Below are 12,682 nucleotides of genomic sequence, written 5' to 3'. Positions count from 1 at the left end.
GCTGTCGGCCTGGGGCGTTGCTTGGCCAGTGCTGGCTGAAGCTGGGTGGGGGCTCAGGGGCTCAAGCCACTCATCCCACCCACCTGGCCAGGCTGCTCCCTCAACGATCCAAAGGCTCCTGCTCCAGTTCGCATGCCGCCCACCATGGGGAGCTCACTCCCACTGCAGCCCCTCCATCACAGCAGTCTGGGGCACACCGAGTCTCCACACCCCACGCCAGAGTGGGTGGGGGCCTGGTGCATCTGGGGGTAGAGCACACGGGGAGGGCAGCTAGTGGGAGGACGCAGGACGCAGCACATTTGAAGTGGGCACGGGACAGTGCTGGCCCAGGAAGCAGATGCAGAGGCCTCGGGTCCCTGGTATCAGAAGCCTCCCCGCTGGACCCCTTTCCTCCCGGTGGGCCAGTTCTGGCAGCCCCTCACAGGTTCCCCAGGGACTCCCAGCGCTCCATGTCACTGCAGTGGAGTCGTGAAAACGTGCTGGGATCCCCATCCACACAGACACCCAGCCCCGTCACCGGCTCGGCCCCTCCCCCCACCCTGCTGTGGGCCCCAGTGCTCTTGGGAGCAGTGACTTCAGGTATGACCCCCTACGGCCAAGCCCTGGGCCCAGCCCTCTCAGCCTTGGCTCCCTGAGGCCACCTCGAGTGGGCAAGGTGGAAGGAGTGCCAAGGATGACCCATGCTCTGGGCCCCAGGGGCTTGTGGACACCAAGGCTGCCATATGTCCCAGGCCTCATCAGGGAGAGGGTGAGCGAGGCATGGCCATCACCTGCATGGTGTGACCCCTCTAAGGGTCTATCAGACCCTGCCTGGGGGCTCCCGCTGCCCCCACCCCCACTCCTCTATCCACTGGGCAGGCTAACTCAGTCCCTACCCCTGTCCTGGCAAAAGCTGTGTGTGTACACTGAGGGGATGAGACAGGCCTACTGGGCACCGTGCCACCGCCCCCTGCCTTCCCTGGACCCCCTGTCCGTTCTACTCCCACCCCCATCCCCAGACACACACATTCAGGCACTAATGGAGGTGACAGCGGGGGGCTGTGGGCAAGTTGGGCAGGTTAATGGCCAAGATGAGCTCTGGCTGAGGGCAGGGGAAGGTGCTATGGGTCCCCACACCACCCTGTTCCAGGACCAGCTGAGGAGAGAAGGCTGCTCCCCAGGACCTGGTGCCAGAAGCATCCAGAGACTAAGTAAGTCTCCACCACCCATTCTGCAAGTGAGGGGACCTAAGCAAGGGTTCCAGGACTCAGGGCAACATGGGGACCAAGCCCCATGCCACGGGGGTGCCTGTCACTGCCTGAGGAGACAGACGGCCTCCCTGGGCCCAAGTTTGCCCCAGTATGTGGGGTGAGTCCCACTGGGCAGGTTATCACCCACCCCCACACCCCACTTGGGTGGAAAGTGGGACAGGCCCCAGGCACAATGTGTACCAGCTGTGCGGGAGCAGATGTGCCTGGAGAGCCTCGAGCAGAAAGCACAAGGGTGTGGGGGGCTGGCACTGATGTTCTGGCCTCGCCTGGTCTCGGGTGCTGGGGACGGTCATCTGTGCACCTGATGGACTGGCCTGACACATGCACAGGCCCCTGGGCTGCAGCTGCAACCGAGCTCCCAGGACCCCCCCCACCACCACCACCACCACTCCAGATAGCAAGCTTGGGGCCCACTTTCGCCCCTGCACAGACCCCGCCTGGAAGCCCAGAAACTTACCCAGGTCATGCCCCTTGGGTGCTGAGTTCCTCTGGAGGCGCTGCCATCTCTCTGCTCACCCAAAGTTCTGGGGGGGGGGGGGGGAAGGCCACAATGACAGCCACCATGGCTGGTGCTGAACTCACTTTCCGTGGCTACCTCCTCTTCCCAGAGCCCAGTCCTCATCTCTTCCCGGGGGCTCCTTGGTCACCTGACTTCACTGGCCCGTTCACTCTGTGTGCTTCGAGCAAACTTTCTAATCCAATACCTTTCCCTCCCCTGAATGATGGCAACAGCCTCTAACCAGCTCATCCGCTGTGGTGGCAGCTGTGGCCTCTCAGAGGGGTCAGCCAGTGAGGGGCAGGGAAGCACAAAGCTGTTTCTGGGACCACATGGCCAAGATCGGGGATCCCCACTCACACTGTCTCAAGGTGACCTGCGCCCACTGCCCTCTCTGGGCAGTGCCTGTGACGAGGGTCCTGGGCCTGGCTGGGCATGTCCTGGGTTGGGTTTGTGTGCAAAGGAGCAGGCCTCCTGGCCCCCACTCTCCACAGGACTGCTGGCGTGACGGCTGCTCAAGCTGTCTCTCGGCCTGGGGCTGCCTGCACGGTCAGCTGGTCAGCCGGGCCAGGCCAGGCCGGCGGAGAGGAGAAAGCGGGCATGCTGTGCCACCCACTGCGGCCCTTCCTGCTCGTGGACTTGATGGGGAGAAATGGAGCACCCCCAGTGGCATCAGGGAAGGTGGCGCTGGAGCAGAAGGGAGACCGGACTGCACACTCACCCTCACATCAGTGACTTCACACTGGCTGCCCCCAGAAACTCGGGACCCTGTTCCTTATGAACACGTGTTGGTTGAACAAGGACACCTGTGCCAATAACTGGGCCATGGCCTGTCCCCCTCCTGCACAAATTGGGAAACTGAGGCCTGGCTCACAGGGCCCAAGACATGCTAAACTCTGGGTCCAGTTCTCTCCAGTTCTCTTTTCCCCATTCGAGATGGGACACCCAGAGGCCCCTAGAGGGTACTCCTTCCTTCCCCTACGTACTCCTGTCCCCCAGACTGAGCTGGGGATACTCCAGGAAACCTATAGCTGAGCCTACAGGGAGAGCCAAGTGAACTCTCATGGGGCCCTCTGTGCCTCCACGGAGCCAGCCTGGAGCAGCACTCCCCGCTTTGGCGGCAGATCCCATACCCTGCCTGAATGGCACCATCACACATCTCCGGTATTTTCTCCTGAATGAGGCAGATTTGCTGGGAGAAACATGGCCTGGCTCTGTCCTGGCTTGTCTGTGTCTGTGTCCAGATGGAACTGGCTGGCCAGATGAATTTCCATGAGGACCCAGCTGAGAAGCAGTGGGACCCCAGACTTAAGATTTGATATCTTGGGGAACAATGTGGAAGCTGGTATAACCTGGGTGGGGCTGGGAGCAGCTCCGGCCACGGGGACATTAGCGGGGAGCATGGTGGGTCTGTGGATATATAAGCCTCTCTCTGGCCGCCCCCCCTTCCCCCTCCGCAGGCCCTCCAGCAGTGGAGAGGAGCGCAGACAGAAGGTGGAGGGCTGTACAGTCTTCCTGGGGCACCTGCCAGGGGACTGAGGAGTCTGGGCTGGGACTGGAGGAGGTGGTAATGCTTTCAGGAAGTGGGGGGTGAATGTATGGGTCAGTGGGAAGGGCAAGGGTTTGGGGGTGCAGTCCATTCAGCCTCCTGTTTGGAGAAGAGGAAACAGCACTGGAGGCATGGCTTGGGCAGGCAGAGCTAGCCAGAAAAGGATTCTTGTTCCACTGTCCCCCCTGGGCTGGGCTGCAGCACACCCCGCCCCAGGCTGGCTCTGTTCCCCACAGCACCCCCTGTCCTGGGGCTTGGCCCCTAGGCCCTGGCTCAGGCAGGCAGCTGTCAGGGGCCAGAGCCCTGCCCTGACGGATGAGTGCTGACGGCCCCTCTCCATGTGCCCTCGGCCGCTGACACCCCATCACACCGCTGCGGGGACCCCGGGAGACCTGCAGCCTCTGCGCGCACCCCCGCGGCAGCCTGCAGGCGACGGGGGGCGGGGACGGTGCCAGGCGCCCCGCATTCGTCTGTACACCTGCGCCTCCACTCTCCTGGCTCCTCCGCGACGCTGGCTGCCCGTCCCTGGTGGTGCCACTGGTGTCACCGGCCACCGCTCCATCCAGGAGTTCCCGGCGCCGCGGGGCGAGCTGGTCAGGTCCTGGGCGCGCCAGGCTGGTGAGTGCGCGCGAGGGGGTGACTGTGCGCGGGGGCTGGGGGACAGCGGGTCACCTGGGGTGGCCGAGGGGAGACCGCAACCTGCGGCCGCTCTCCCCCGCCCCCGCGAGCCCGTGTTGGAGGTCGCAGCGCCCCCCGGAGCCCAGCGCGGCGGCGCACGCGCGGCCGCTCCTGCCGCCAACTTCAGTGGGTGCGAGTCGGCGTCGGGGTACTCGGTCGGTGGCGGAGGCTTCGGGGACTCGCTGCCAAGTGAGTGGCTGCAGACCGCGCGCGCGGAGGGGCGGGGGGCGCTCCCAGCACCCGGCCTCAGTTTCCCCCGCGGGAGTCCGTGTCGCTGCCCCAGAGCCTGAGCCGGTTTCGCGTGGGGTGGGGAGAAAAGGGTGCCGGGTGGGGAAGGAGCGAGAAGTTTCTGCCTGGTCCTGGGGGCGACGCGCAGACTTCACGGGGCGCCGCGGGCTCTGCTCCGGCCAGGGCGCAGGTAGGCTGGGCGCGAGGGCAAGGGGAGGGGCCGGGGGGTGTGTGGCGGAGGGACCCGGGGAGTATCCCAGACACTACTTTCCCCACTTCCTGGGCGTCCAGGCTCCGTGCACCCGGATAACTGAGCGAAGCAGCCCCATCCCTATAGGAGGGCGCCCTCCAGGGCGAGGCTGGGGAGGGCAAGGGTGAGGGGATTGGGGTCTTACGGAGTAGCCTGCTCACCCCCTCCGCCCTACACCCTGTGGGGTGCTCCGAGTCCCAAAGGGGCCAGCGGGATGGGTGAGCTGTGATCCCTTGGTGGCTGGTGGCTGCTCCAGGAGCTGAGCGTCCCTTCTCCCCTCCAGTTCTCCCCCAGACAAGGAAAGGTTAGTGGGATCCGGGGGTCTGGGCTGGCACAATGTGGGTGCAGGCCCCTCTGGAGGCATGCACCCAGTCACGGGTTGGGACACGTGTGCAAATGAATGTGCCTTTGGATGCATGCGGGTGCGTGCTGGTGTCTGGGGGTGTCTCACGCTTGTGCATAGCATGCCAGGTGGGTGTCAGGCATCCTCTGGGTCCCTGTGCGGCCAGCAGCTGCTGAGATGGTTCCTGGACAAGCCCCCCACTCGTTCCTCCTGAGCCCTGGGGCCCAGAAGGGCACCCCACCCCCCACCCCCTAGTCCAGGGACTGGGCTGGGAGGTGAGGTGGGCGGTGGCACCAGGCAGCACAGCTGTGTGGCTCCCAGGGCTGGGTGATCGATGGCCCCAGCACAGCCGTCTCTGTCTCCCCAGCATACATGCCCATTTGTCATCTGTATCTTGGGGGGCTGGGGGCTGGGGCCTGCCTCTACACCCACCACTAAGTCCAGGGCAGTCTGCAGCCTTTCGGGGAGCCCCGAGCCCTTTCCTGCTCCCAGTCCCCTCCTCCCAATCCCTCACCCCTCTTGGAGCCCCATCCCCTCCCAGATGTAGACATCCACAAACTGCTCCCCTAATCTCTGCTTACCCTACCTTCCACGTCCTGGCCTTGACCATGCTAACCCCCTCTCAAAGGCCTCTTCGCATGGACAGCCTTCTCTACCGCTCTGGCCGTCCCCATCATGGGGGTGCCCACCAGTGTTTGAGAGCGGCAGACATGACTGCCTGCCATGTGCAGAGCCCGAAGGCCAGCAGGGAGAAAACCTGCTCTCTGTGGCTGTCTGGCTGCCCCAGCCCCCCTGCTTAACCCACTGGCCATCCCTGAGCCTGGGGAGCAGGATGAGTGTGTTCGTCCGCATCTATGAGAGTGTCTGTGACCATGTGTGTAGTGTGCATGTATGTGTGGGCACATTGCACCTGAATGTGTCTGAGTGTCTGCTCGCACCCCGCCTGCGCTGTGAGTGCATTCATATGCAGTTACCATGTCCACACGGGGTGTGGTGTGAGTCTTGTGTGTGCTGGTGCCGGACCCCATGAATCCTGGAGGTCCACTCTATTCCGACTCGGCCCAGCGGGGCAGAGGTTGTCCCTCCAGGCACTGAGTGAGAGCTCGACTAGAGCCTCACACGTGAGTGTGCACACACTCTCCTGGCGCCCCGCGCAGGCACACACCGGGGAGGTGGACAGCCCAGGTGGTGGCCCAGATGGAGTGCAGAACGGCTCTGAGTGAACATGCAGGGCATGGGAAGAGGAAGAGGTCTTGGCCGAGCTCGGCAACTGCAGGCTCGGCTGCTGACCTGCCCGAAGCCACCCAGATGGAGCCAGGCTGAGCAGGTGGCTGTGCTGGGGGGCCATGCTGTGACGTCCACGCCCCCCAGCCTGGCCCACCCCACGTGAGGCTGACCCCCTCAGAAAGCTCGAGTACCCAGTAGGAGCACACACTCATGCGTGTGCACATAGAGGCTCGAGCCTTCTGCCGGCTTCTCATCTCAGTGGCTTTTATCCCAGCTTCCTGGCACAAGCAGGGGGTCTTTGCAGGGGAGTAAGACAAGGAGGAGCTGATGCCCCCCAGGACCAGGCCTGGTCACACGCAGCTTCTTCCAGTCACTCACCAGTGCCCGCTGGGTAAACAGAAACAGGTCTGGATGGAATTACCCCAGAACTGGGCCTGCTGGGGGCTCGCGGGGCCCGAGGCAGAGATAAAATACCAGATATCTAGTTAAACTTAAATTTCAGGTAAACGACAAATACTTTTTATAGTAGGTTCCAAATATTGGCTAGATTATACTTTAAAAAAAAAGTATTTGTCATTTATTTGAGTCAGATGTAACTGAGCATCCTGCATTTGTTTTTGTTCTTTTGTGTGTTTTGTTTTATTAATCTACACCCAAGGATCTTTTTTTCCGTAGATTTTTAGAGAGAGTGGAAGGGAGGGAGGGAAGGAGGTAGAGAGAGAGAAACATCCATGTAAGAGATACACATCGATTGGTTGCCTCCCACACACGCCCCGACCGGGCAGAGATGGAACCTGCAACCCAGGTAGGTGCTCTTGACCAGGAATCGAACCCGAGACCCTTCTGTGTGGGCGGACGCTCTAACCACTGGGCACCACCGGCCAGGGCATTTTTATCATCTACACCTGGTGGCTCTAGAAGTGTGGGTGGAGAGGGTGTTCTAGGTCCGAGCTACATGTGAAAAGGCCAGGGAAGCCCAGGCTCCGGGAGGAGGCAGTGCCATACCCAGCGCTACCCCTGGAGCTCTGGGAGCTGACCGAGGCACTGACCAGGGCCCCCTTGTCTTCAGGTGGCCATGGTGCCGCGGCCCGTCCACTAGCAGGCTGCCATGTCCCGAGAGGTGGCGGGCTCATGCCGCCTGGGCTCCGGGGCGCGGGCGCGGGCACGGAAGCCCAAGAAGCCCCACTACATCCCGCGGCCCTGGGGGAAGCCCTACAATTACAAGTGCTTCCAGTGCCCGTTCACCTGCCTGGAGAAGTCACACCTGTACAACCACATGAAGTACAGCCTCTGCAAGGACTCCCTCTCGCTGCTGCTGGACTCCCCCGACTGGGCGTGCCGCCGGGCCCCTGCCACAGCCCGGCCCCTGGAGCCCGCCACAGACTGCCCCTCTGACCCCACAGAACCCGGCAGGCGACCCCGAGGGGCTCGGCCCCCAGATGCTCCCGCCACGCCCGACCTCGTTGTCACTGACCTTCTCTCCCTGCACCGCTGTGTCGGGGGCCCCAAGCCAGAGGCTGAGAGATCCCCAGGGACACCACCCCCTGCAGCCAAGGATCCCCAGAAGGGTGTGGGCCTGGGAGGGCTCCTGGCCGAGTCATGGAAGCCAGGGCTGGGCAGGGGCCCCAGGAGCATGGCTGTGGTAGACTCAGCTGCAGTGGGCCCTGAGAGCAGCGTCCCCTGCTACCCTCCGCCCACCTCCAGCGAGCTCCCTGAGGCCCACAGCCTCCAGCTGTCCCTGCTGGGAGTCAACTACCCCCTTGGCCCCAGTCTCTTTTCCTACCTGGGGCCCTCCCTGGCCACGGCAGCCCATATGCCCTTCCTGGGCTCGGCCAGCCCCCTGCTTCCCCCAGCCTCTGCCTTCCCCGCCCTGCAGCCCCTAGAGCGCCCCACCCCTATCCCCCGCCTATACTACCCTCTGCTCCTGGAGCACAGCCTGGGGCTGCAGGCAGGCAAGGCCGCTGCCCCTGCCAAACCCCCTGCTCCTCCCAAGGGACCCCCTGGGACTCTGGCCCCCGGGCTGTTAAAAGTGCCAGTACCTGGGCTGGGTGGGCCCTGGCCCTGTGGTGCCCCCAGGGACCCAGGGCAGGAGGGAGGGCTGGAGCTGACTGCCCAGAGTGACCCCAAGAGGAAGCTGCCCCCGGGAAGCAGGCTGGAGCCCCCGAAGGCTCCCTCCAGCTTGGCCAACTTTGGTTCCCAGAGCAGGTAGGTGTCAGGGTTTCCCAGTCATGTTGGGGGGGTGGGTTGAGGTTGGGGGAGGAGGGCTGGGCCTCTGTTCTGACTTAGTGTCCAGGAATATGTGCTTCAGGCCACAGGGAGGATACTGAGACCAGAGAGCCAGTCTGTCTGTCCTTCCGGGGCCCCGGGTCTCTAGGCCAGGGAGACAGATTGCACAGGGGGCACGAGAGAGAGTGGGGCAGAGGCTGGGGAACTGGGGGGCAGCACAGCCTTCTGACCGGCTCCTACTCCCTAGCCTGCGGAATGGCCCCTCCGTGATTCTCTGGCCTGAGGACAAGGAGCCAGGCGACCCCGAGATCCTGGGCCCTGTCTCCCCCCTGCCCCAGCAGCCACCGGGCCTGGTGCTGGGGGGCCCTGGGCATGTGTGTGAGGACCTGACCCGGGCTCTCGGCGACTATGCTAGGGTGGAGCAGCGCCTGGGGCAGTTGGCACCTGCCAGGGGCCTGGCCCCACGGCCTCTGCGGGAGCAACTGGGCAAGATCCGCAGGGAGCTGCTCACCATCCACCAGGCGCTAGAGCAGGCCGTGCGGCCCCCAGACGTGCCACTCGACCTCTCTGTGAAACGGACGCCCTCCAAGGTGCCTGAGGTGTCCTCAGGGTCCTGGGGGCAACCAGAGCTGGGTTCTGTATTGGCCCAGGGAGCCCCTGAGCCACCCAGAATGCTGGGCCCCACAGTGGCTGAGCCTTTCTCTGGCCAGACCACCAAGTGCGAGGCTGACTCCAGTGTCCCTCCCCCGGGGCTCCCCCTCCAAGCCCCAGATGACCCTGTCATTCCTGGCAGCAGCTGGGGCTCCCATGGCAGGACTGGGTGCTCCTGGCCTCCCGAGGCTGCCTCTGGCCTGCAGAGCCCCCCAGGTGCCGAGGTCTGACCACAGCTGCCCCCTCTGTCCATAACAGACAGAGGCCCTTCCCCAATCCCATGCACAGCACCTGGCCCCCTGCCTGCCTCAGCCCCAGGGGCTGACACCTGGAGCCTGCCCAGCATGCCCGTGAACAGACCCCACCCACCACGGCCGCAGCCTGTCTCTGGGGCCACACAGGGACAGCAGAGTCGCGGCTTTTTATTGATCACAGCTGTGGACATTAAAAGAGAAGCCACCGTCACACACCCTGTCTGAGCCTCCTCTTTCCCTTGCTGCTGCACTCTCACCATCGGAACACCTTCCCCCCGTGCAGATGGACCAGCCATGGCATCCGGGCAGGCAGTGTCCTGGGCCGCCTGCCAGGTGTCCACCTTCAGACACTGACCTGCCTCCTGTAGACTGGGCCCTCCCTGGAGGGGCAGAGTCTGGGGATAGAGTGGGGGCTTTCCATCGGGAGGGGCCGAGCAAGGAGAAGCAGGTGCGCATCAGACCAGTGTGTCAGCACATTGGTGGTGGGCAGGGCCTCTAGGCATGCCTCCAGCCCCTGTGTCTGGCAGGGCAGCCCTGATGTCAGATCCATGCTGGAGGCTGCTGCCACCGCAGTTAAAAGGTGCTCCCCACATTCTGTGGCCCAGGGCTGCTTGCCCAGCATGGCCTCCACTGGGCCCCTGCCAGCCCCTGCAGTCATGATAGGCATCGGGTGGCCTTCACAGCTCGCTGCCTCCCTCCCAGCACGACCAGGCTGGACTTGGCCTTTCCCACAGGCTGGGGTGGGGGCAGGTAGGGAGGGGCTCCTAGGGGACCCTTGGACCCAGCTAATCACTTCTCTCCCTGGGAATTGGCCCGTTCAGGAATAGCCCCAGGGAAGGCAGTTCCTGCCTGCACCCGGCTCCCCGAAGCTGGACCAGCCGGGCTGGGGCCAGTCGGAGCAGGACCTGTGGCTGCCCCATTAACTGTACGGGCAGCAGATAGCATCGCCGCCCTCCCCACCAAGGGGCGTTAAGAGCCAGTGTCCAGGGGGGGTGTAAGCCAGCCAGGCGGGGAGAGCTGTGAGTTGCTGACAGAGGCTGACCCTCCACCTTCCAGGGGCTTCCCAGAGGAGCCGCAGGGGACTGTGGGCTGTTTGGAGTGTCCAGAGAACCCCCAGGCCTTGAGCCTTGGGCCTCCCATCGGCACCTGTACGTGTCATGTCTGCTGCTCCCTGATTTCTCATCACCCACAGGGCAGACATGAGCCTAGCCCTGTTGGGGGAGGTCACCCCAGCTTCACCAGTGCAGAAATGGAAACAGAGAGACAGGACCCAACCTGCCCATTGTAGGGGTGGGGGGACAAGATGGACCCCTGGAAGTCCTCCACCTGGACTCTGGTCCTGCTGGGGGACAGGGGTGGGTTGGGGGCGGGTGGGACTGCTTCATCTGCAGAGCCTTCTGAAAAGCAAGCCCATGCCTGACATCACAGAAGGGTGTGGGGTGTGGACGGCTGTGGGGCCTCCCTGGGGAGGGGTTGGTTGCGCTAACCATGAGTGGCATCCAGCCAAGTGGGGGCAGCAGGAAGAATGGCCCAGAGGCCAGGGCAAGGGCCCCAGGGCAGGAATGTAGCAGCACTGGGAGTCCCTGGGGTTTCGTAGTGGAGTGTCAGGGCTCCATAGGGCCCAGTGGCTTCTCCTGCCCCCTTCTCCTTGCCCATGTCAAGGTGGCCTCTTCCCCTCCCTCAGGCTCTGGTTTCCAACTACAGAGGCTGCTGCTGGAGCAGGGTCCAAAGTCTCCCGCACTCCCGCTGGCCTCCCTGGGTAAGGGCAGGTGGGGAGGCGTAGGACAGGACCCTGGCCTCATCCCTCAGCGGTTGGAAGTCTCCAGGGACTGTGTGGTACCAATGGGCAGGGGCTTGGGCTGTCCCCAAGAAGGGTCACTTTCCCTGCCTAAAGGAAGGAACGGTTTCATGGGCAAGTGAGTTTGAGAAACACTCCTCATCTGTCACCCTCACCCCCATCTTGGGACATCTCAATGCCCACAAGCTCATTCAGGTCTCAGAGCGAAACCCATAGCAACCTTCATGGTCCATGTCCCCAGAACTGTATTCCAGGCATCATGCTGGGAAAATAGGAGCTAGAGACACAGCTGGCTGCTGGCTTTGCGGGCTGAACCAGGCTCAGGACCCGGTGGAGCTGAGTTTGAATCCAGCTCCCTCCCCCACCGCCACCCCCACCTTCACGCCTCAGTTGCCTCCTCTGGAGAAACAGAACTGCCTGGAAGGGCACGGGGGAGCTGAGGCAGCTGCTGCTCAGTACACCGCGGGGCATGCTTTCTCTAGCAGCCCCAAACTTGGCCCAACAATAGTGACTTGGTGGCACACCACCTTCTGGCTTCCTGCTCTGACCTCTGGGCTTCCCCACCAGCTGGCCAGCTGCCCCCCAGGACCTTCACCTCACTCTGGACCAGTGGTTCTCAACCCTTTAATACAGTTCCTCATGTTGTGGTGACCCCCAATTTCATTGTTACAAATTGAACGTAGTTAAAGCATAATGATTAATCACAAAAACAATATGTAATTATATATGTGTTTTCCGATGGTCTTAGGCGACCCCTGTGAAAGGGTCGTTCGACCCCCAAAGGGGTCACGATCCACAGGTTGAGAACCGCTGCTCTGGACCGTCCTGGAGACTCGGCTCACTCCTAGCTGCTCAGGCAGATCCCGGTGCCTGCGGGGCTGAAGGGGGCCCAGGGTCTGCACTGCTCCCTGGGTGGCCTGCTCCCTGCATCTCTGTGCCGGGCCTTGAGGGACTCTCTGCTGCTACTTGTCCTGCCGGGTGCCAGGGTTCAGGGACTTCGTGCCAGAGGATGTGGCTGTGACAGCTGCTGCGCTCATGGTGGTCAGTAAACTTGTCCACAGGGCTGTCCACACACTCCAGCACACTTCCCAAGTGCCCACGGAACTGGGTGATGGTGGGCACTTCCTGGGCCCTCGGGGGCTGGCTGTGGATGCCCTTCCTGGTAACAGACTACGTGCCTGGAGCTGTACAGAGCTTCACATTGGCACCCACTTTGGAGCTGCTGGTCCCAGCCTCCAGGCTGGGTCTGGAGGGGCCCTGCTGGGTGGGCCTGGGGTCTACAGGGCCTTTTTGTGAGTGAGAAGTTTGGGGATGTTTAGCTGTTCCGAAGTGCCTGCCAGCCACTGGGCTCCCTGGGGGGCCTAATGGGCCACAGCTTTGGCAACCTGCTGGGTGTGGCCACTGACTCAGAGGGTAACGTTACTGTGGCAGACAAGCAGCAGTGTCAGGCTGACCCTTTCCCTTGGGCTAGGACAGCCTTCTGCATGGTGTTCAAGGGGCCGGGGAAGCCCTTGGGCATGGCCTCTGTGCCCCAGAGCAAGCTCATGGTGATGGACGCAGGGGCCAGCTACATGCATCACTCATAGCTGCCCTGACCAGGTGGGCTCAGATGGCAGCAGCCCCCTCACTGTGCATGGGTCCAGCCCTCAGGCCTCCAGATCACCAGGAGAGGCAGAGTCCTCCAGGGCCACCAGCCATATCTTCCTGATCCTGCACATTTGCTGAGCACCTA

The 12,682-nt window shown here is 63.1% G+C and overlaps 2 protein-coding genes across 4 annotated transcripts; both read left to right on the top strand.

Moving 5' to 3' along the window:
- The first annotated feature begins 3,261 nt into the window (after nt 1–3,261).
- On the top strand, nt 3,262–9,354 carry PRR35 (proline rich 35). Of its 3 annotated transcripts, XM_036303232.1 has the most exons (4): nt 3,262–3,913; nt 7,091–8,226; nt 8,495–8,837; nt 9,157–9,354. In XM_036303232.1, the coding sequence occupies exons 2-4, from the start codon at nt 7,130–7,132 to the stop codon at nt 9,250–9,252; spliced, it is 1,536 nt and encodes a 511-aa protein (XP_036159125.1). In that variant the 5' UTR covers nt 3,262–3,913; nt 7,091–7,129; the 3' UTR covers nt 9,253–9,354. The 3 variants fall into 3 exon arrangements, with proteins under 3 accessions (XP_036159125.1, XP_036159123.1, XP_036159124.1); XM_036303230.1 differs by having other exon boundaries at nt 8,495–9,269; XM_036303231.1 differs by lacking the exon at nt 3,262–3,913 and adding an exon at nt 3,930–4,162 and having other exon boundaries at nt 8,495–9,269.
- A 1,706-nt stretch (nt 9,355–11,060) lies between these two features.
- Nucleotides 11,061–12,536, top strand: NHLRC4 (NHL repeat containing 4). Its single transcript, XM_036303019.1, is given in 6 exon segments — nt 11,061–11,068; nt 11,750–11,865; nt 11,868–11,906; nt 11,909–12,104; nt 12,106–12,240; nt 12,242–12,536. Coding segments are annotated over 6 exon segments (789 nt in total).
- Nucleotides 12,537–12,682: the final 146 nt, after the last annotated feature.

This window comes from Myotis myotis, unplaced genomic scaffold (assembly GCF_014108235.1).
Source record: "Myotis myotis isolate mMyoMyo1 unplaced genomic scaffold, mMyoMyo1.p scaffold_m19_p_35, whole genome shotgun sequence".
Taxonomy (NCBI): Eukaryota; Metazoa; Chordata; class Mammalia; order Chiroptera; family Vespertilionidae; genus Myotis; species Myotis myotis.
Note: the sequence above shows the minus strand (reverse complement) of the source record. Positions and strands in the feature narration are given on the sequence as shown.

Excerpts from the sequence above, each read along its gene's own strand:
- PRR35 (XM_036303230.1), top strand. The coding sequence starts at position 7,130 with ATGTCCCGAGAGGTGGCGGGCTCATGCCGCCTGGGCTCCGGGGCGCGG. Across the intron at positions 8,227-8,494 it reads AACTTTGGTTCCCAGAGCAG|CCTGCGGAATGGCCCCTCCG; the intron begins GTAGGTGTCAGG and ends CCTACTCCCTAG.